This window comes from Anguilla anguilla, chromosome 9 (genome assembly GCF_013347855.1).
Source record: "Anguilla anguilla isolate fAngAng1 chromosome 9, fAngAng1.pri, whole genome shotgun sequence".
In the NCBI taxonomy this organism is placed as follows: domain Eukaryota; kingdom Metazoa; phylum Chordata; class Actinopteri; order Anguilliformes; family Anguillidae; genus Anguilla; species Anguilla anguilla.
Genome location: NC_049209.1, coordinates 52,744,817 through 52,765,271, shown reverse-complemented (window position 1 = coordinate 52,765,271; position 20,455 = coordinate 52,744,817). Strand labels below are relative to the sequence as shown.

Genomic DNA, 20,455 nt, shown 5'->3' with positions numbered 1-20,455 from the left:
GTTCGCTTTTATCTCCACTTTATTCACAGGAGATTTGTTCTTTTTTTTTTTAACGAGAAAAAGGTAAAAAAACGATCAGAGGGAACGAGCGACGCACACCTTGTCGCTGAAGAGCCGTCACCGCAGCCAGGCCCGACCCCACTGGCACACTCAAGGCGGGAAACGACGATGCGTTGCCAGGAAACAGCCAAAGCCAGCGTGCGGGTGACTCTCGGCAGGTGAAGCTCTGCTCGCTGCGGTTTTTTTATCCACCTTCTTTGCTAAACAGTGACTTCCTGTGGCAGACACTCTTGCTGTCTCCCTCGCTCTCTCTCTCTCTCTCTCTCTGTCTCTGTCTCTGTCTCAATCTTTCGTGGCCCCCCCGGGGGAGAGGAGACAGCCCCAGACATGGCTTCGGACGGGAGCGTTACCGCCATCGGCCTCCTGCTGTTCACCGCCTTCACCCAAGGTAAGTCACCCGCTAAGTGCAGGAGCGCCCAGGCGTTTAACCGCCAATACCCACTAATACCCGCTCCGAGGATGCACAGCGCTGGCCGAGACTGACAGCGTTTCCTCCTCATGTCTTAAAATATGCATGTATGTCAGCGGATGAGTTCTGCGTGCAATACATATATATACATATATATATATATATATATATATATTTTTTTTTTTTGTTGCCATTTCTCATATATATGTATATATAGGTATGTAGGGAGCAGAGGTGGAAAGTTCAGGGGTCAGAAAGTAAAAGACCCGCCATGTTTTTCTTCAAAAACTTGGGCCACAATACCGGGGAGCGCTTTTACTGTCTGAGCATTTTGCACTGCTGGCAGGGAGAGGGGGGGAGACTGTGTGATACGACAGTCAAACTCGTACTTAAATTCATTTGACCTCATCCTTGGTTTACATGAAAGCCTGGTTCTGGTGGGGGACTACAGTTCAAACCTGACATCGGCAGTAAATGAGGGCGGAGGAAGGAGGCAGACAGACACAGACAGACTAATCACGCAAATCGCTAATTGTTAAAATAGTAACGTGTGGTTAGGACAGGTGTCCCCAGCCCTGGTCCTGGTGAACTACAGGATTGTGCTTGCTTTTTATTTTTTACCTCAGATTCAGCAAGAAAGAGAGAGATGGAGAGAGAACTTTAATTTCCCTGTTTGAAAATACGATGGTGGTCAGGGTAGACGTTCCTTGTGTCTCTATGTGCGCCTGCCATTCGGGTGGCAGTGTAGTATAATGGGTAAGGAGTTCGGCTTGTAACCTAAAGGTCGCAGGTTCGATTCCTAGGTAAGGCACTGCCGTTGTACCCTTGAGCAAGATACTTAACCTGCATTGCTTCAGTATATATTCAGCTGTATAAATGGATGCAATGTAAATGCAAAAAATTGTGTAAGTCGCTCTGGATAAGAACGTCTGCTAAATGCCTGTGATGTGATGTGATGTAATGTAATGAATAAAAAAAACGTCCGTGGCCTTGTTGACCATGTTCAGGTTTTTCAGTGTTCCTGTCAGGTCATTTTGGGATGTTGGATCGCTCGTATTCGATCAACACGACCGCGGGCCAGCGGGTCACCCTGCCCTGCCTGCAGGAAAAAGAGCACAACCTCAACATCCTGCAGATCGAGTGGAAGAAGATGGAGGGACGCGCGGAAGTGAAGATCGCCATCTGCAACCCTGCGTACGGACCGCCGAACCTCTACTGGACAAACGTCTCTGTGAGTGTGGAGACGTCCGGGAGTAAGCTGAAGGGGTCCGTCCTGGAGCTCTCGGAAGTGAGCGTGTGGGACAGCGGGATTTACGTTTGCGAGCTCACCACCTTCCCCCACGGGACGGTCAAAGCCAAGACCAGCCTGACGGTCACAGGTAGGAGTCTCAGCGCCTCTCCAATGTGCCCAGAGCTTGAGTTCCCCGCCGGGCTCAGCGTCTGTCCAGAGAACGTAAATGTGTGCAAATGCACATTTAAATGCATGCGTGCAAATGTGTGAAAATGCATGTGAGTAAATGTGTGTAAATGCATGTGTGTAAATGCACATTTAAATGCATGTGTGCAAATGTGTGTAAATGCATGTGAGTAAATATTTGTAAATGCATGTGAGTAAATGTGTGTAAATGCATGTGTGTAAATGCACATTTAAATGCATGCATGCAAATGTGTGTAAATGCATGCATGTAAATGTGTGTAAATGCATGTGAGTAAATGTGCGTAAATGCACGGGTGTAAATGCGTGTGAGTAAATGTGTGTAAATGCCTGTGTGTAAATGTGTGCAAATGCATGTGTGCATAGGTGTAGATTTCGGGGGGGGGGCGCAGGGGATACGTCCCCCTCAATATTTAGAACATGTGCATTTGTCCCCCCCCCCAATAAAAACAAAATTTTTTGTTTTCATTTACATAAATAAAGACATTTCCACCATAAATTGATGCAGTAAAAGCACAATTCCTTTGTTTTTGCTATACACTGAAGACAATTGAGTTTGAGGTCAAAAGATGTACATGAGAGGACAGATCCGAACTTCAGCTTTTATTTCCTGGTATTTTTATCTAGATTTATTAAACAACTTAGAACATATCACCTTTTGTATCAGACAACCCAAATTTTAGGTGAGCAAAATTATTGGAACGTGTGACTGACAGGTGTTTTTGTTGCCCAGACGTGTCCTGTTAGATTGATTGGTTAAACAATAAATAAATAATGAGACCAAGATTAACCTCTACCAAAGTGATGAAAAGGCCAAAGCGTGGAGAAAGAAGGGATCTGCTCACGATCCAAAACATACGAGCTCATCTGTGAAGCACGGTGGAGGAAGTGTCATGGCTTGGGCTTGCATGGCTGCTTCTGGAGTGGGCTCACTAATCTTTATTGATGATGTAACTCATGATGGTAGCAGCAGGATGAATTCAGAAGTCTACAAAAACATTCTGTCTGCCAACTTACGGAGAAATGCGTCCAAACTAATTGGGAGGAACTTCATCATACAGCAAGACAATGACCCAAAACACACAGCCAACACAACAGAGAGAGAGATGGAGAGAGAACTTTAATTTCCCTGTTTGAAAATACGATGGTGGTCAGGGTAGACGTTCCTTGTGTCTCTATGTGCGCCTGCCATTCGGGTGGCAGTGTAGTATAATGGGTAAGGAGTTCGGCTTGTAACCTAAAGGTCGCAGGTTCGATTCCTAGGTAAGGCACTGCCGTTGTACCCTTGAGCAAGATACTTAACCTGCATTGCTTCAGTATATATTCAGCTGTATAAATGGATGCAATGTAAATGCAAAAAGTTGTGTAAGTCGCTCTGGATAAGAGCGTCTGCTAAATGCCTGTGATGTAATGTAATGAATAAAAAAACGTCCGTGGCCTTGTTGACCATATTCAGGTTTTTCGGTATTCCTGTCAGGTCATTTTGGGATGTTGGATCGCTCGTATTCGATCAACACGACCGTGGGCCAGCGGGTCACCCTGCCCTGCCTGCAGGAAAAAGAGCACAACCTCAACATCCTGCAGATCGAGTGGAAGAAGATGGAGGGACGCGCGGAAGTGAAGATCGCCATCTGCAACCCTGCGTACGGACCGCCGAACCTCTACTGGACAAACGTCTCTGTGAGTGTGGAGACGTCCGGGAGTAAGCTGAAGGGGTCCGTCCTGGAGCTCTCGGAAGTGAGCGTGTGGGACAGCGGGATTTACGTTTGCGAGCTCACCACCTTCCCCCACGGGACGGTCAAAGCCAAGACCAGCCTGACGGTCACAGGTAGGAGTCTCAGCGCCTCTCCAATGTGCCCAGAGCTTGAGTTCCCCGCCGGGCTCAGTGTATGTCCAGAGAACGTAAATGTGTGTAAATGCATGCGTGCAAATGTGTGTAAATGCATGTGAGTAAATGCACATTTAAATGCATGCGTGCAAATGTGTGTAAATGCATGTGTGTAAATTCACATTTAAATGCATGCGTGCAAATGTGTGTAAATGCATGCATGTAAATGTGTGTAAATGCATGTGTGTAAATGCACATTTAAATGCATGCGTGCAAATGTGTGTAAATGCATGTGAGTAAATATTTGTAAATGCATGTGAGTAAATGTGTGTAAATGCATGTGTGTAAATGCACATTTAAATGCATGCATGTAAATGTGTGTAAATGCCTGTGAGTAAATGTGCGTAAATGCACGGGTGTAAATGTGTGTAAATGTGTGTAAATGCATAGGTGTAGATTTCGGGGGGGGCGCAGGGGATACGTCCCCCTCAATATTTAGAACATGTGCATTTGTCCCCCCCCCCAATAAAAACAAAATTTTTTGTTTTCATTTACATAAATAAAGACATTTCCACCATAAATTGATGCAGTAAAGGCACAATTCCTTTGTTTTTGCTATACACTGAAGACAATTGAGTTTGAGGTCAAAAGATGTACATGAGAGGACAGATCCGAACTTCAGCTTTTATTTCCTGGTATTTTTATCTAGATTTATTAAACAACTTAGAACATATCACCTTTTGTATCAGACAACCCAATTTTTAGGTGAGCAAAATTATTGGAACGTGTGACTGACAGGTGTTTTTGTTGCCCAGACGTGTCCTGTTAGATTGATTGGTTAAACAATAAATAAATAATGAGACCAAGATTAACCTCTACCAAAGTGATGAAAAGGCCAAAGCGTGGAGAAAGAAATGATCTGCTCATGATCCAAAACATACAAGCTCATCTGTGAAGCACGGTGAAGGAAGTGTCATGGCTTGGGCTTGTATGGCTGCTTCTGGAGTGGGCTCACTAATCTTTATTGATGATGTAACTCATGATGGTAGCAGCAGGATGAATTCAGAAGTCTACAAAAACATTCTGTCTGCCAACTTACGGAGAAATGCGTCCAAACTAATTGGGAGGAACTTCATCATACAGCAAGACAATGACCCAAAACACACAGCCAACACAACAGAGAGAGAGATGGAGAGAGAACTTTAATTTCCCTGTTTGAAAATACGATGGTGGTCAGGGTAGACGTTCCTTGTGTCTCTATGTGCGCCTGCCATTCGGGTGGCAGTGTAGTATAATGGGTAAGGAGTTCGGCTTGTAACCTAAAGGTCGCAGGTTCGATTCCTAGGTAAGGCACTGCCGTTGTACCCTTGAGCAAGATACTTAACCTGCATTGCTTCAGTATATATTCAGCTGTATAAATGGATGCAATGTAAATGCAAAAAGTTGTGTAAGTCGCTCTGGATAAGAACGTCTGCTAAATGCCTGTGATGTGATGTGATGTAATGTAATGAATAAAAAAAACGTCCGTGGCCTTGTTGACCATGTTCAGGTTTTTCAGTGTTCCTGTCAGGTCATTTTGGGATGTTGGATCGCTCGTATTCGATCAACACGACCGCGGGCCAGCGGGTCACCCTGCCCTGCCTGCAGGATAAAGAGCACAACCTCAACATCCTGCAGATCGAGTGGAAGAAGATGGAGGGACGCGCGGAAGTGAAGATCGCCATCTGCAACCCTGCGTACGGACCGCCGAACCTCTACTGGACAAACGTCTCTGTGAGTGTGGAGACGTCCGGGAGTAAGCTGAAGGGGTCCGTCCTGGAGCTCTCGGAAGTGAGCGTGTGGGACAGCGGGATTTACGTTTGCGAGCTCACCACCTTCCCCCACGGGACGGTCAAAGCCAAGACCAGCCTGACGGTCACAGGTAGGAGTCTCAGCGCCTCTCCAATGTGCCCAGAGCTTGAGTTCCCCGCCGGGCTCAGCGTCTGTCCAGAGAACGTAAATGTGTGCAAATGCACATTTAAATGCATGCGTGCAAATGTGTGAAAATGCATGTGTGTAAATGTGTGTAAATGCATGTGTTAATGCACATTTAAATGCATGCGTGTAAATGTGTGTAAATGCATGTGTAAATGCACATTTAAATGCATGCGTGCAAATGTGTGTAAATGCATGTGTAAATGCACATTTAAATGCATGTGTGTAAATGTGTGCAAATGCATATGTGTAAATGCGTGAGTAAATGTGTGTAAATGCATGTGTGTAAATGCATATGTGCATAGGTGTAGATTTCGGGGGGGATGCAGGGGATACGTCCCCCTCAATATTTAGAACACGTGCATTTGTCCCCCCCCCCCAATAATATATATATATCTGAGGGGGCATTTAAAAAAACGCTACCGGTGCCCGGAAGACTCGCTCTCGACGCTAAGTATTCGTGCACAGCTTGGAACGAGGCCAGCCAAGAGAAAAGCGAGGATACAACAGTTCGGTGTGAAGGTCTGTTTACGTTATAGCCTACCTGATGTAAACTTCGCCTCTTTCCGCTACTTTCCTCTAAATGGTAAATGGACTGCATTTATATAGCGCTTTTATCCAAAGCGCTTTACAATTGATGCCTCTCATTCACCCATTCACACACACACTCACACTCACACACCAGTGGTGAAAGGCTGCCATGCAAGGTACCAATCAGCTCGTTGGGAGCAATTAGGGGTTAGGTGTCTTGCTCAGGGGACACTTTGACACGCCCAGGGATCGACCCGGCAACCCTCTGACTGCCAGACAACTGCTCTTACCTCCTGAGCTATGTCGCCTCTACAATCTGTGATTGGGGGTGTGTGCTATATGACTGTGCGCTGCTACTCGCTTGCATGTCAACAAGGCACGTTTTCTCCATCCATCCAGTCCAGTTGTCCTTAAAGGTGATGTCACAAAATGAGGAAGTGAGAGAAGGAGAAGATGTGTCCATCCTCTGTGCCAGCACCCCACCTGCAGACCAGTACATTGTCTGGACACCCAGAGTGAGACCCCCCCCCCACCCCCCAACACACACACCTCACCACCGATCATGTACTGACCACGCCCCCATAAAAACCAAACCAAATCTGTCTGAACCGTGGAGAAAAGAAGGCGTGCTCTGCGCAGATATATGCAGTTAGCTTTTGGCTCTTGTATGTAAAAAAAAAAACGACACTTCAGTGTATTGCACTCATACAGACACACACATGCACACATACGCACACATACGCACACGCACACACACGCACGCACACACGTGCACACGCACACACACACGCGCGCACGTTCACGCACACACACACGCACACGCACACGTTCACGCACACGCACACGCACACGCACACGCACGCACACACACACTCTCACACACGCACCATGACCGTGTGTGATCTCGCTCCATTCCAGAAGCAGTCCCTCTCGCAGCTCGTGGACGGTGAGTTCAGGTTGCAGAACGTGACCAAAGACGACGCTGGAACGTACCTGTGCCAGCCGCGGTGGACGTCACCTGGCCCGTACGACGACGCCGCCAACGCCACCGTCCAGCTGCGTGTTTCCTCCGGCCAAGCCTTGCGCGGGAGGACGACCCCACGGGTCACTTCCGGGTCGGAGGGCACTCTCCTCCTGGCCACACACCTGCTCTTGGTCCTCTGTCTTTCTGGCCCAGTAGTTTAAATCAAACATGGTGCAACACCAGGTCAGATCCGTTCCGGGATTTTGTCCCAGACTCGCTGCCCTTAACTGCAGTGATGAGACAAAGTAAGTGGTCCTCCTTTCATTCCATGGGGACCAGTTTAAATGTGGTGATGTCAAAAAGTTAGGTAATCATTTCCTAATATTTAAGACAATAGAACTAGAAGGAGAGTGCCACTTTTTCTTCTCATCACTGCATTTAATCAGCCGAACTATTATATTTTAATTTTAAATGATATTTGTGAGTAAATCACAAGCGACAGCTACAACTGCACATGTGCCATTCTTGGTGAAAGCAGTTGTACTTTAGTCCAGTATGGGTGTGAACACTGTGTACACGGCTCTAGAAATTTCAGCCAGAATTATTGGTCAGAACAAGAAGTGGCACCCACACACTGCCCCCCCCCCCCCCCACCCCCCCAGAACTGGACCTGTGCACCCCGGAGTTCAGGAGTGTGGTTTGCACTGACCACTAAAGCAAAGAGCGCCCCCTATCTGTGGCATATTCACTGTGACGTTTCAAACTTTGTTCAGTTGGGGCTGTATGAAATTATTTTATGATGTATGTTTTAAATGATTTCTTTTTTATTTTATCTTTCATTTGGCAGCACATTTAGGAAGATGATTTTAAAGCTTTCTGTATTATGTTTAAAACATGTTCCCTCTGCAGCATTGTGGTACAGAGATATTTTAATAAAAATTAAGAAATGAACAAATATCAAGTAAGACTGTTTCATGTCAATGTTTGTCCTCAAAGATGTCTTTGATTATAAGTTTTTTATTCTGTTCTGGTTTTGTTTTTTTTTTTAGTGTGCCTTTAAAGTAAAGTCACTGCACTAAACTACAGTTTAGTGTAAAAACACTGCTGTGTCATATTCCTGTCCAAAGTGGCTCTGGCTTCTACAGTCCTCTGCCCTGTGTGCTTGGACCAACTAATGTAGTGAATGGCCTGCTTTGTCCATGGCTGTGGTAACCAACCCTGTTCCTGCAGATCTACCCTCCAGTAGGGTTTCACTACAACCCTAACAATTCACACCTCACTCAACAGCTGGAGGTCTTGTTCAGCTGCTAATTGGTAGAATCATTTGTGCCAAATTAGGGTTGGAGTGAAAACCTGCAGGATGGTAGGTCTCCAGGAAAACTGGTTGCCACTGGTCTATGGATTTCTTGAGAATTCAGATGGTGTGCACATGAAAGCTGAATCACATGATCAGAGGTCATTCATCATTTTTCAAATCAGTGTAAAAGTGAAATACACTCATGTTGAAAGTGTGAAGTTGAAAAAAAAAAGTTCTTTTTAAATGGTCTGTGAAAACAGAAGCATTGATTGGCTGTAACTTTCTGAATGACTATTGGCTACTTGTAGAACTATGGCGATGTTTTGGGTTTCTGTGTAAAGCTTGTCACCAGACACCATTCAAGCGATGAAGGCTGTATCTTAAATGTTTTAGACATTAATTTAATTTGAAATAACTTAACCCATTCAAGCCCACGGGCAGCTAAAGTTGCCGAGGTCTCTACCACTCTTTTTCCATCTGTGAATATTGTCTGGAAGACAATACATGCTTTAAAAACAATCATCATTACTTGAAAAATACAATTAAAAATTGAAAAAAAGAAAAAACAAAACATGTTCATATGGAAGGGTGTGCAAATGATTATATGTAAGAAATCTCTGGCAGAAATCTGGGCATTAATGGGTTAAAGAGATGACTCTTCAGTCGGCCTCAAAATATGACCAGTGGCTGATGTAGGGCACTCAACCCACCACCAGGGGGCGGTGTTGGATAAGCACTGTGGCAGAAGGGGAGGAACCACCCACCCCCAGTTGCAGGTAATGGATGTCTGACACAGAAGTGACATTCGATCATGGCTCGTAGGACAGGGATACTCAAACCTGGGGGGGGGGGGTGGGGCATTTCAGAAAGCAGGATTACTGAGTTAGCCGGATAACTGCGCTGAGTAAAACCCTGAACGGCTCATTCCACTTCAGTCCATGTTCCAGATTTGGGAGTGCTCCAGGTTTTACTCAGCGCAATTATCCAGCTAAAACTCCGTAATCCAGGGCTCAGGCCCACAGGAACAGTAGCACCGCTGGTTTTTGTTTTTGCCTGACGGTCGCTGGTTGGTCAGAGGTCCCACCGTCCCACTCACCTGGTGCCCCAGGTGTAAATCAGTCCCCCGTTAGAGGAGGAGGAGGAACAGCAGCAGCACCGCTGGTCACCAGGGTCTGATTTGAGTGTCTCCGCTCCAAATCCTCTCCTTTATGTATTCTTACATTTTAACTACATTTCATGAAGATGTCGAATGACAGCAAAAGGCTGTTCGCATGTCCCTTTTTTCATCTTACTGTAGTCGAATCAACAAGAGAAGTAGTCTTACCGCAGCTAGGCTAACTGAGCCAGGGGCAATTGGTGGGGAAAAAAAGAAACCACCTTCCACTCAGAAACCAATGCTGCAGTACAGGATATGTCTGGATAAGTCTTCCCATATTCATTAGTTTATCTTTATTTCCAAATAATAAAAATACGCAACTCGATAGCAAATAGCTCTGATGGAAATATTCACTTTATCTCCACTTTATTCTCAGGAGATTTGTCCTTTTTTTCTAAACGAGAAAAAGGTAAAAAACGACCAGAGGGAACGAGCGACGCACACCTTGTCGCTGAAGAGCTGTCACCGCAGCCAGGCCCGACCCCATTGGCCCGCTCAAGGCGGGAAACGATGATGCGTTGCCTGGAAACAGCCAAAGCCAGCGTGCGGGTGACTCTCAGCAGGTGAAGCTCTGCTCGCTGCGGTTTTTTTTCTCTCCTTTTCTAGCTGCAGAGAAACGAAACAGTGACTTCCTGTGGCAGACACTCTCGCTGTCTCCCTCGCTCTCTCTCTCTCTCTCTCTCTCTCTCTCTGTCTCTGTCTCAATCTTTCGTGGCCCACCCGGGGGAGAGGAGTCGGCCCCAGACATGGCTTCGGACGGGAGCGTTACCGCCATCGGCCTCCTGCTGTTCACCGCCTTCACCCAAGGTAGGTCACCCGCTAAGTGGGGGAGCGCCCAGGCTCGCGCGTTCAGCCGCCAATACCCGCCAATACCCGCTCTGAGGATGCGCGGCGCTGGCCGAGACTGACAGCGTTTCCTCCTCATGTCTTAAAATATGCATGTATGTCAGCGGATGAGTTCTGCGTGAAATACATATATATACATATATATATATTTTTTTTTTTTTTTTTGTTGCCATTTCTCATATATATGTATATATAGGTATGTAGGGAGCAGAGGTGGAAAGTTCAGGGGTCAGAAAGTAAAAGACCCGCCATGTTTTTCTTGAAAAACCCAAGAACTCCCAAAAAAAGCTGATTACACACCGATCAGTTCTGCCTCCTGGCTGAAGACTTGCGCCAATCAGAAAATCCAGCTGTTTGGGCCTCAATACCGGGGAGCGCTTTTACTGTCTGAGCATTTTACACTTCTGGCAGGGAGAGGGGGGAGACTGTGTGATACGGCAGTCAAACTCGTACTTAAATTCATCTGACCTCATCCTTGGTTTACATGAAAGCCTGGTTCTGGTGGGGGACTACAGTTCAAACCTGACATCGGCAGTAAATGAGGGCGGAGGAAGGAGGCAGACAGACACAGACAGACTAATCATGCAAATCGCTAATTGTTAAAATAGTAACGTGTGGTTAGGACAGGTGTCCCCAGCCCTGGTCCTGGTGAACTACAGGATTGTGCTTGCTTTTTATTTTTTACCTCAGATTCAGCAAGAAAGAGAGAGATGGAGAGAGAACTTTAATTTCCCTGTTTGAAAATACGATGGTGGTCAGGGTAGACGTTCCTTGTGTCTTTATGTGCGCCTGCCATTCTGGTGGCAGTGTAGTATAATGGGTAAGGACTTCGGCTTGTAACCTAAAGGTCGCAGGTTCGATTCCTAGGTAAGGCACTGCCGTTGTACCCTTGAGCAAGATACTTAACCTTCAGTATATATTCAGCTGTATAAATGGATGCAATGTAAATGCAAAAAGTTGTGTAAGTCGCTCTGGATAAGAGCGTCTGCTAAATGCCTGTGATGTACTGTAATGATTAAAAAACGTCCGTGGCCTTGTCGACCGTGTTCAGGTTTTTCGGTATTCCTGTCAGGTCATTTTGGGATGTTGGATCGCTCGTATTCGATCAACGCGACCGTGGGCCAGCGGGTCAACCTGCCCTGCCTGCAGGAAAAGCACAACCTCAGCATCCTGCAGATCGAGTGGAAGAAGATGGAGGGACGCGCGGAAGTGAAGATCGCCATCTGCAACCCCACGTACGGACCGCCATATCTCTACTGGACAAACGTCTCCGTGAGTGTGGAGATGTCCGGGAAGGCGCTGAAGGGGTCCGTCCTGGAGCTCCAGGAAGTGAGCGTGTGGGACAGCGGGGTTTACGTTTGCGAGCTCACCACCTTCCCCCAGGGGACGGTCAAAGCTAAGACCAGCCTGACGGTCACAGGTACGAGTCTCAGCGTCTGTCCAATGTGCTCAGACCTTGAGTTCCCCGCCGGGCTCAGCGTCTGTCCAGAGAACGTAAATGTGTGTAAATGCACATTTAAATGCATGCGTGCAAATGTGTGTAAATGCACATTTAAATGCATGCGTGTAAATGTGTGTAAATACATGCATGTGAATGTGTGTAAATGTGCGTAAATGCATGTGAGTAAATGTGTGTAAAAGCATGTAAGTGTGTGTGAGTAAATGTGTGTAAATGCATGTGTGTAAATGTGTGCAAATGCATGTGTGCATATGTGTAGATTTAGGGGGGGACGCAGGGGATACGCTGGGGGGGGGGGGGTGCTAGACCCCCCCGCTTAATGTCCCCCCCCCATGTTTAGACGAAACCTACGCCATTGCATGTGTGTAAATGTGTGTAAATGCATGTGTAAATGTGTGTAAATGCATGTGAGTAAATGTGTGTAAATGCATATGTGTAAATGTGTGTAAATGCATGTGAGTAAATGTGTGTAAATGCATGTGTGTAAATGCATGTGTGTAAATGTGTGTAAATGCATGTGTGTAAATGTGTGTAAATGCATGTGAGTAAATGTGTGTAAATGCATGTGTGTAAATGTGTAAATGCACGAGTGTAAATGCATGTGTGTGATTGGTATGTTTTCTAACTGTCCCGGGACAGATGCGCCGGTCTCTGCCAGGGTGGTGTGGCCAAATCGGGTTGTGAGAGAGGGGGACGATGTGACCATCCTCTGCACCAGTACCCCTCCTGCCAGCTCTTACTTCCTCTGGCCCTCCCAGGTCAGCCCTCTTCATCTCTCACTGTATCCTCCTCTTCCTCCACATCCTCCCATTTTAATCTTCTAGGCCCCTGACAGCACGGGTCTGTTGCATATGAAGTAATATAAAGTGCAACATTCAACTTTGATGGTGTAGAAACAACACTGTGTCATTTAAAGCTGGTGTCTCATTCCTTTCAGAATAAATCCTCCATCTTAAAAAGCGAGGATGGAAGATTCACGCTGCCCAACGTGACGAGAGACGACAGCAACCTGTACATCTGCCAGCCCTCTGACCTGTCCTTTCATCACTACAGCGCCACCGTCAACGTTACAGTCAACTGTGAGTGTGACACAGACCCCAAGTTACAGTCAACTGTGAGTGTGACACAGACCAAGTTACAGTCAACTGTGAGTGTGACACAGACCCCAGGTTACAGTTCACTGTGAGTGTGACACAGACCCCAGGTTACAGTCAACTGTGAGTGTGACACAAACCAAGTTACAGTCAACTGTGAGTGTGACACAGACCCCAGGTTACAGTCCACTGTGAGTGTGACACAGACCCCAAGTTACAGTCAACTGAGAGTGTGACACAAACCAAGTTACAGTCAACTGTGAGTGTGACACAAACCAAGTTACAGTCAACTGTGAGTGTGACACAAACCACCAAGTTACAGTCAACTGAGAGTGTGACACAAACCAAGTTACAGTCAACTGTGAGTGTGACACAAACCAAGTTACAGTCAACTGTGAGTGTGACACAAACCACCAAGTTACAGTCAACTGAGAGTGTGACACAAACCAAGTTACAGTCAACTGTGAGTGTGACACAGACCCCAAGTTACAGTCAACTGTGAGTGTGACACAGACCCCAAGTTACAGTCAACTGTGAGTGTGACACAAATAACTAAGTTACGGTCACCTGTAAGTACAACAGACCACCCAGTTAGCTGACCGTATGACACATAACTTTTCATGTTTTCTGTTAAATGTGCTTTTTTCCCCAAAACAAGATCTTGATGAAATTGAATGCGACACCCTCCGCAGTGTTGAGGTTACTGCTGGCCAGAATGTCACAGTTACCTGTGCAGCCAATGCATCCCAGAATTCCCAGTACACCTGGAGAAAGGTAAAGCTGTTACCATGTCCTGTGCTCACACAACACAATCTCAACGATTCCCTAAATCTAAGCTTACATCTTTGGATCTAGTATCCATGTAGACAGTGTCCACTGGTCATGTGTTAGAGATACCTAAAGAAGTTACATTCATGATAATAATAATAATAATAATAATAATAATTGATTGGTTTATACAGTCCTTTTCATGATCTCAATGTGCTTCAGAGAGATTGTGTGGAAATCCACTGATGTACAGCCCCCACCTGGGTGATGCACGGCAGCCATTTTGTACCAGAATGCACGGCACACATTAGCTTAGTTGTCATGCTGTGCTCTTGCTAGCTGTGTTGGATGGTAGCCGCTATGCTAACGCAGATGGTTGTCATGCTGTGCTCTTGCTAGCTGTGTTGGATGGTAGCCGCTATGCTAACACAGATTGGTTGTCATGCTGTGCTCTTGCTAGCTGTGTTGGATGGTAGCCGCTATGCTAACGCAGATTGGTTGTCATGCTGTGCTCTTGCTAGCTGTGTTGGATGGTAGCCGCTATGCTAACGCAGATGGTTGTCATGCTGTGCTCTTGCTAGCTGTGTTGGATGGTAGCCGCTATGCTAACACAGATTGGTTGTCATGCTGTGCTCTTGCTAGCTGTGTTGGATGGTAGCCGCTATGCTAACGCAGATTGGTTGTCATGCTGTGCTCTTGCTAGCTGTGTTGGATGGTAGCCGCTATGCTAACGCAGATGGTTGTCATGCTGTGCTCTTGCTAGCTGTGTTGGATGGTAGCCGCTATGCTAACGCAGATTGGTTGTCATGCTGTGCTCTTGCTAGCTGTGTTGGATGGTAGCCGCTATGCTAACGCAGATTGGTTGTCATGCTGTGCTCTTGCTAGCTGTGTTGGATGGTAGCCGCTATGCTAACGCAGATTGGTTGTCATGCTGTATTCTTGCTAGCTGTGTTGGATGGTAGCCGCTATGCTAACGCAGATGGTTGTCATGCTGTGCTCTTGCTAGCTGTGTTGGATGGTAGCCGCTATGCTAACGCAGATGGTTGTCATGCTGTGCTCTTGCTAGCAGTGTTGGATGGTAGCCGCTATGCTAACGCAGGTGGTTGTCATGCTGTGCTCTTGCTAGCTGTGTTGGATGGTAGCCGCTATGCTAACGCAGATGGTGATCATGCTGTGCTCTTGCTAGCTGTGTTGGATGGTAGCCGCTATGCTAACGCAGATGGTTGTCATGCTGTGCCCTTGCTAGCTGTGTTGGATGGTAGCCGCTATGCTAACGCAGATTGGTTGTCATGCTGTGCTCTTGCTAGCTGTGTTGGATGGTAGCCGCTATGCTAACGCAGATTGGTTGTCATGCTGTGCTCTTGCTAGCTGTGTTGGATGGTAGCCGCTATGCTAACGCAGAATGGTTGTCATGCTGTGCTCTTGCTAGCTGTGCTGGATGGTAGCCGCTATGCTAACGCAGATTGGTTGTCATGCTGTGCTCTTGCTAGCTGTGTTGGATGGTAGCCGCTATGCTAACGCAGATTGGTTGTCATGCTGTGCTCTTGCTAGTTGTGTTGGATGGTAGCCGCTATGCTAACGCAGAATGGTTGTCATGCTGTGCTCTTGCTAGTTGTGCTGGATGGTAGCCGCTATGCTAACGCAGATTGGTTGTCATGCTGTATTCTTGCTAGCTGTGCTGGATGGTAGCCGCTATGCTAACACAGATGGTTGTCATGCTGTACTCTTGCTAGCTGTTTTGGATGGTAGCCGCTATGCTAACGCAGATTGGTTGTCATGCTGTGCTCTTGCTAGCTGTGTTGGATGGTAGCCGCTATGCAAACGCAGACTGTTTGTCATTGCTAACAGGGCGACGTGACGGTTTCCACGTCCGGTTCTCTGCATCTCTGGCCAGTGAGCCGCGAGCAGGCCGGGGTGTACGTGTTGACCGTTGTGGTCAACGCCACAGGTCTCCAGCGCCAGACGGAGTTCAACATAACCGTGCGGAGAGGTGCGTGTGGGCAGTGCGGAACTGTGAAAGGCGAGGGGGGGTGGGGGTTTGGTGTTGTCCTGTGTGCCTCCAAGTTAGTGTGCAAGACACGCTAGATCGAATGTTGGAGTTACGCTCTTGTCTTAATGGTCTGGAAACTGGGCTTGGAACTCAGAGGTTGCTGGTTAGATTCCCAGGTGATTAGTTGCTTTTTGAGCTCCCAGAACCTGAGCTGCATCGACAGTATCTGGCTGCTGAAGTCAGTTGTGAGCTTCAGAAAGCAAGCTTGGTTATGCATGTCCCTCATGTTAAAAGAGTGTCTGCAAATTTGTCAAAAGGTCAGAATATCAAAACGATGCCTACATTGCCAACAGTGATCGCCAGATAATTACTCTGGTGGATTCATAATTCAGCCTGGTTTATCGAAACTTTTTTTCTCCATTCTTTGTCAATAATAAAAGTGCTTGCAAAATTATTTTCTTTCAGTGTACTCATACCAAAGAGTTGTCAGCCTGTGTACATTCGTCACCAGTTACTATGGCCCGAATCCCCCTTCCTGCTCAGATAAAACGTTTTCTCCCAAAGATGCGAGTTCACGTCAGAGGCCTTATTGACTGGAATTTCAGACGTCAGCTCTGCCACGTTTCTGTGAACGCTGTGGTGTAAAAATCCCCCACTTTGACACTGCTGGTGTGCACATCTGTTGCTCTCTATCCTTCTCTATCTCGCACAGCATGCATTTTCTGGGTAAATGGGTCACTAGAGAACATTTAAACAGACAGTGGTTTTAACCAGACAGTCACTTCCTGTCTTGTACCGCAAAAGTTTTCTGTTGTCCCCGCTGTTGTCATGGAAACATCTTTGAATTCCAGTGTGGTTCTGGCGACACCTGGTGGACGTTTAAAGACGTGAATTTAATGATTTAATGTTCATGCCAACATACATGTTTATTAATTAGATAATATATGTTCATATTTACATATCGAGAGCAATAATTAATTAAATGCCACCAATTAGGTGTTGGCACTGTACAGTGCTTAGGTTGACACCAGAATCCTTTTATTTATTAAAAGATACTTCTTTGAGAGTCAGCCCATGCGTTCATTTCATGGCAGATTCTGGAGACCTCACGCCAAGCACGGCCCCTCCCACCTCCACCGCAACCAGTGGGAACAGCCATGGCGTCACCCGCTGGAGCACTGCCGTATCCACGGCAACGGAAGAAAGCTTGGCCAGCAGCGTCCCTTCCCCATCATCGCCGGCGCGGACCGCTAGCTCCAGCGCGCCGCAGCGCGATGCCACCACCGGCGCTGCTCGTCTCTTCAGCACCGGTCACGCTGGTCCTTTAAACGCTACGCTGCCTCCGTTCGAAAATAACGGCACCGAAAATGCCTCGAGCCCGGGACAGCCCACAGCCACCGCGAGATACGGAACCAGCGTTACCGCCACGACCCGCCTTTCAAACAGCAGCCGCAACGTCACCTCCGACCTTGGTGTGAGCCAGACAGGTACGACATGCAGAGTTCATACGCCGTTGCACAGATATTTAAATACATTCTCTACACCAATATCCATATTGTTAATGTTGTTATGGATTGTTGTGTAAAAAAAATATTAGATTTTTGAAATATTATGCAGTGCAGTATGCTTTCCTCTGAATGTCTCGTCTAAATCAGATGAGTTTGAATACAAATTCACACAGGATGAAGAAACTGTTTCAATCTTCAATCTAAAGACCAACAAAGTTACCTTTTAAAACCTTTCAAAGGACCTTTTAATCTGAATCATGTTGTTCTTAAAATATGGTCTGGGTGCCTGGGAACCACTGTGTGTAAATGGCACTACATATAAATTCAGATTGACTGACTGATTGATTGAATGTGTCTCCAGGACCCAGAGGCAGTGGACGGTATGTGGTGTTCATAGTGGTGCCCATCCTCCTCCTGCTCTTAGTGATTCTGTTCCTGTACGGGAGAAACGTGGTCCAGCGCAGGTGAGTCTACCTGTCTGTCCATCTGTCTGTCCTTCTACCTGTATGTGTGTCTGTCCATCTACCTGTCTGTCCTTCTACCTGTCTGTCTGTCTGTCCATCTACCTGTCTGTCTGTCTGTCCATCCAACATCTATCAACATCTGTGCACTGTTGAAAGCCAGCTACACACTACTCACCAGATACACGTTACTCAACACCAGTCACACACAACTCAACGGTGCGTGCACATTACTCAACACTGGATGCACACAGCTGAACTCCAGATGCACATTACTGAACACCAGATGCACATTACTCAACACCAGATATGCACCTCTAAGCAGTCAAAAACTGAGTCCACACCTGCATATTCCTGAGAAATGTCAACAAAACATGTTACTAAACCGCAACGTACAATCACACGCCAGTTTATTTTCTGAATATTGTTGACAATAGAGGTTCCTTTCTGAATTCTAAGTAGTCTACAGCACTACTGGTGTTTAAAAGAGTTAAAGTATGCCAAATTAAAGTTAAATGAATTTCACCCAGATCATGTGTGGCTTCATTATCGACAGACCGCCTTACAGATATAGATAATCTGTGACCAGAAAAACGTTCAGTGTAAAAAAAAAAAACATCCGTCTCCATGCCTCCCTCTGTCCCTCCGTCCGTCTGTCTGTCTGTCTGTCCTTCTGGCAGGACGGACATGCCGCCCCCCTTCAAGCCCCCTCCTCCCCCCGTGAAATACACATCCATCAAAACCCAGGACGCCTGCGTCACGATACAGCAGCCCTGCGACAACAGGAATGTTGGCTACAGGAAGTGACATCAGAGTTTCCTCGGGAAGCAGGGCGTGTGGAGATTACCGCCCCTGACCTTGGTCTTTAGCCAAGATATGGACGTTACCACTGACAACCCCTTAACATAGGACTAATGGTGTATGAAAAGAGTGCTGCCTGTAATAAATCCCATATAAAGGGTTAGTAACCATTTATTACAATCCATATAAGCAGTTATTGAGTCATTAATAAGCCCTCATGCATAAAGTGTTACAAATATGCGTTTTTTTCCTCTGTAAATAATCTCTTTGTTTAGTTTTTAATTTTAGTTACACTGCAGTGAACTGTTTAACATTTTAGCATTTTAATAAAGATACTATTTTTACAAATGTAAATGCTATATATTTTAAATAAACATACAATATATTTAACTATATAATGATGCTTTTGTCATTAATTCTCTTTTCATATGAATACCGCGCCTTCCACTACGTCTGAAATGTTACACCTGGTTTTGGTATTGACTGCAGTAATGTGTGTAAAACTGTGATCGGTTTTCATCCTGTATCTGAAGGGGTTTTTGGTGTGTGCATTTTCGTTAGGATCAAAGCTATCCCTCCCCTCTATTTATTTGCACTGCAGTGGCCATTGACAAACAGTTCAAACAAAAACATGGACGTTTCATGGGCGGCCATTTTGAGGTGCTACCTGGAGAGGCAGTGGGTGGAGTTACGATGGAGTAAATGACTTTCAGAGCCTGCGATGACTCACACTCCTGCACTGTGACCTTTTTGCATGGAGACGGTGACGGATTGGCCCAGCCGTCGGGAGGAGACAGTAAAAAGGTCACGGATTGGCCCAGCCGTCGGGAGGAGACAGTGAAAAGGTCACGGATTGGCCCAGCCGTCGGGAGGATGCAGTGAAAAGGTCACGGATTGGCCCAGCCGTCGGGAGGAGACAGTGAAAAGGTCACGGATTGGCCCAGCCGTCGGGAGGATGCAGTGAAAAGGTCACGGATTGGCCCAGCCGTCGGGAGGAGACAGTGAAAAGGTCACGGATTGGCCCAGCCGTCGGGAGGAGACAGTAAAAAGGTCATAGATTGGCCCAGCCGTCAGGAGGAGACAGTAAAAAGGTCATAGATTGGCCCAGCTGTCAGGAGGAGACAGTGAAAAGGTCACGGATTGGCCCAGCCGTCGGGAGGAGACAGTAAAAAGGTCACGGATTGGCCCAGCCGTCGGGAGGAGACAGTAAAAAGGTCACGGATTGGCCCAGCCGTCGGGAGGAGACAGTAAAAAGGTCACGGATTGGCCCAGCCGTCGGGAGGAGACAGTGAAAAGGTCACGGATTGGCCCAGCCGTCGGGAGGAGACAGTAAAAAGGTCACGGATTGGCCCAGCCATCGGGAGAAGACAGTAAAAAGGTCACGGATTGGCCCAGCCATCGGGAGAAGACAGTAAAAAGGTCACGGATTGGCCCAGCTGTTGGGATAGACGGTGAAAAGGTCACGGATTGGCCCAGCCGTCGGGAGGAGACAGTGAAAAGGTCACGGATTGGCCCAGCCGTCGGGAGGATGCAGTGAAAAGGTCACGGATTGGCCCAGCCGTCGGGAGGAGACAGTAAAAAGGTCACGGATTGGCCCAGCCGTCAGGAGGAGACAGTGAAAAGGTCACGGATTGGCCCAGCCGTCGGGAGGATGCAGTGAAAAGGTCACGGATTGGCCCACTCGTCTGGGGAGGAAAGAAAACGTGTCTGATGGGTTGGAGTGGCATTGTGTGCAGTGAGGGGTGAGGTACGGAAACAGGAAGTTCTGACGGACTGGGCAGGGCGCACAGGAAGTTCAGAGCATGTGGGAGGATCGAGAGCTGGGAACCCACGTCCAGGATTCCCCCTCCGACCTGCTGTGTGTGTGTGTGTGT

At 47.0% G+C, this 20,455-nt stretch overlaps 1 protein-coding gene and 1 long non-coding RNA gene across 5 annotated transcripts; both read left to right on the top strand.

The window, feature by feature from the left end:
- Positions 1-299: 299 nt before the first annotated feature.
- si:ch1073-15f19.2 (hemicentin-2) lies at positions 300-18,942 on the top strand. Of its 4 annotated transcripts, none has more exons than XM_035435140.1 (11): positions 300-448; positions 1,477-1,848; positions 3,382-3,732; positions 5,291-5,653; positions 12,599-12,717; positions 12,897-13,038; positions 13,712-13,827; positions 15,670-15,811; positions 16,906-17,298; positions 17,681-17,783; positions 18,461-18,942. In XM_035435140.1, the coding sequence occupies exons 1-11, from the start codon at positions 388-390 to the stop codon at positions 18,585-18,587; spliced, it is 2,289 nt and encodes a 762-aa protein (XP_035291031.1). In that variant the 5' UTR covers positions 300-387; the 3' UTR covers positions 18,588-18,942. The 4 variants fall into 4 exon arrangements, with proteins under 4 accessions (XP_035291031.1, XP_035291029.1, XP_035291033.1 ...); XM_035435138.1 differs by having other exon boundaries at positions 5,282-5,653; XM_035435142.1 differs by having other exon boundaries at positions 5,303-5,653; positions 18,461-18,941.
- On the top strand, positions 6,095-7,171 carry LOC118236626. The gene is made up of 3 exons (XR_004767058.1): positions 6,095-6,228; positions 6,637-6,752; positions 7,156-7,171. It is a non-coding gene; the product is annotated as an uncharacterized LOC118236626 (long non-coding RNA).
- Positions 18,943-20,455: the final 1,513 nt, after the last annotated feature.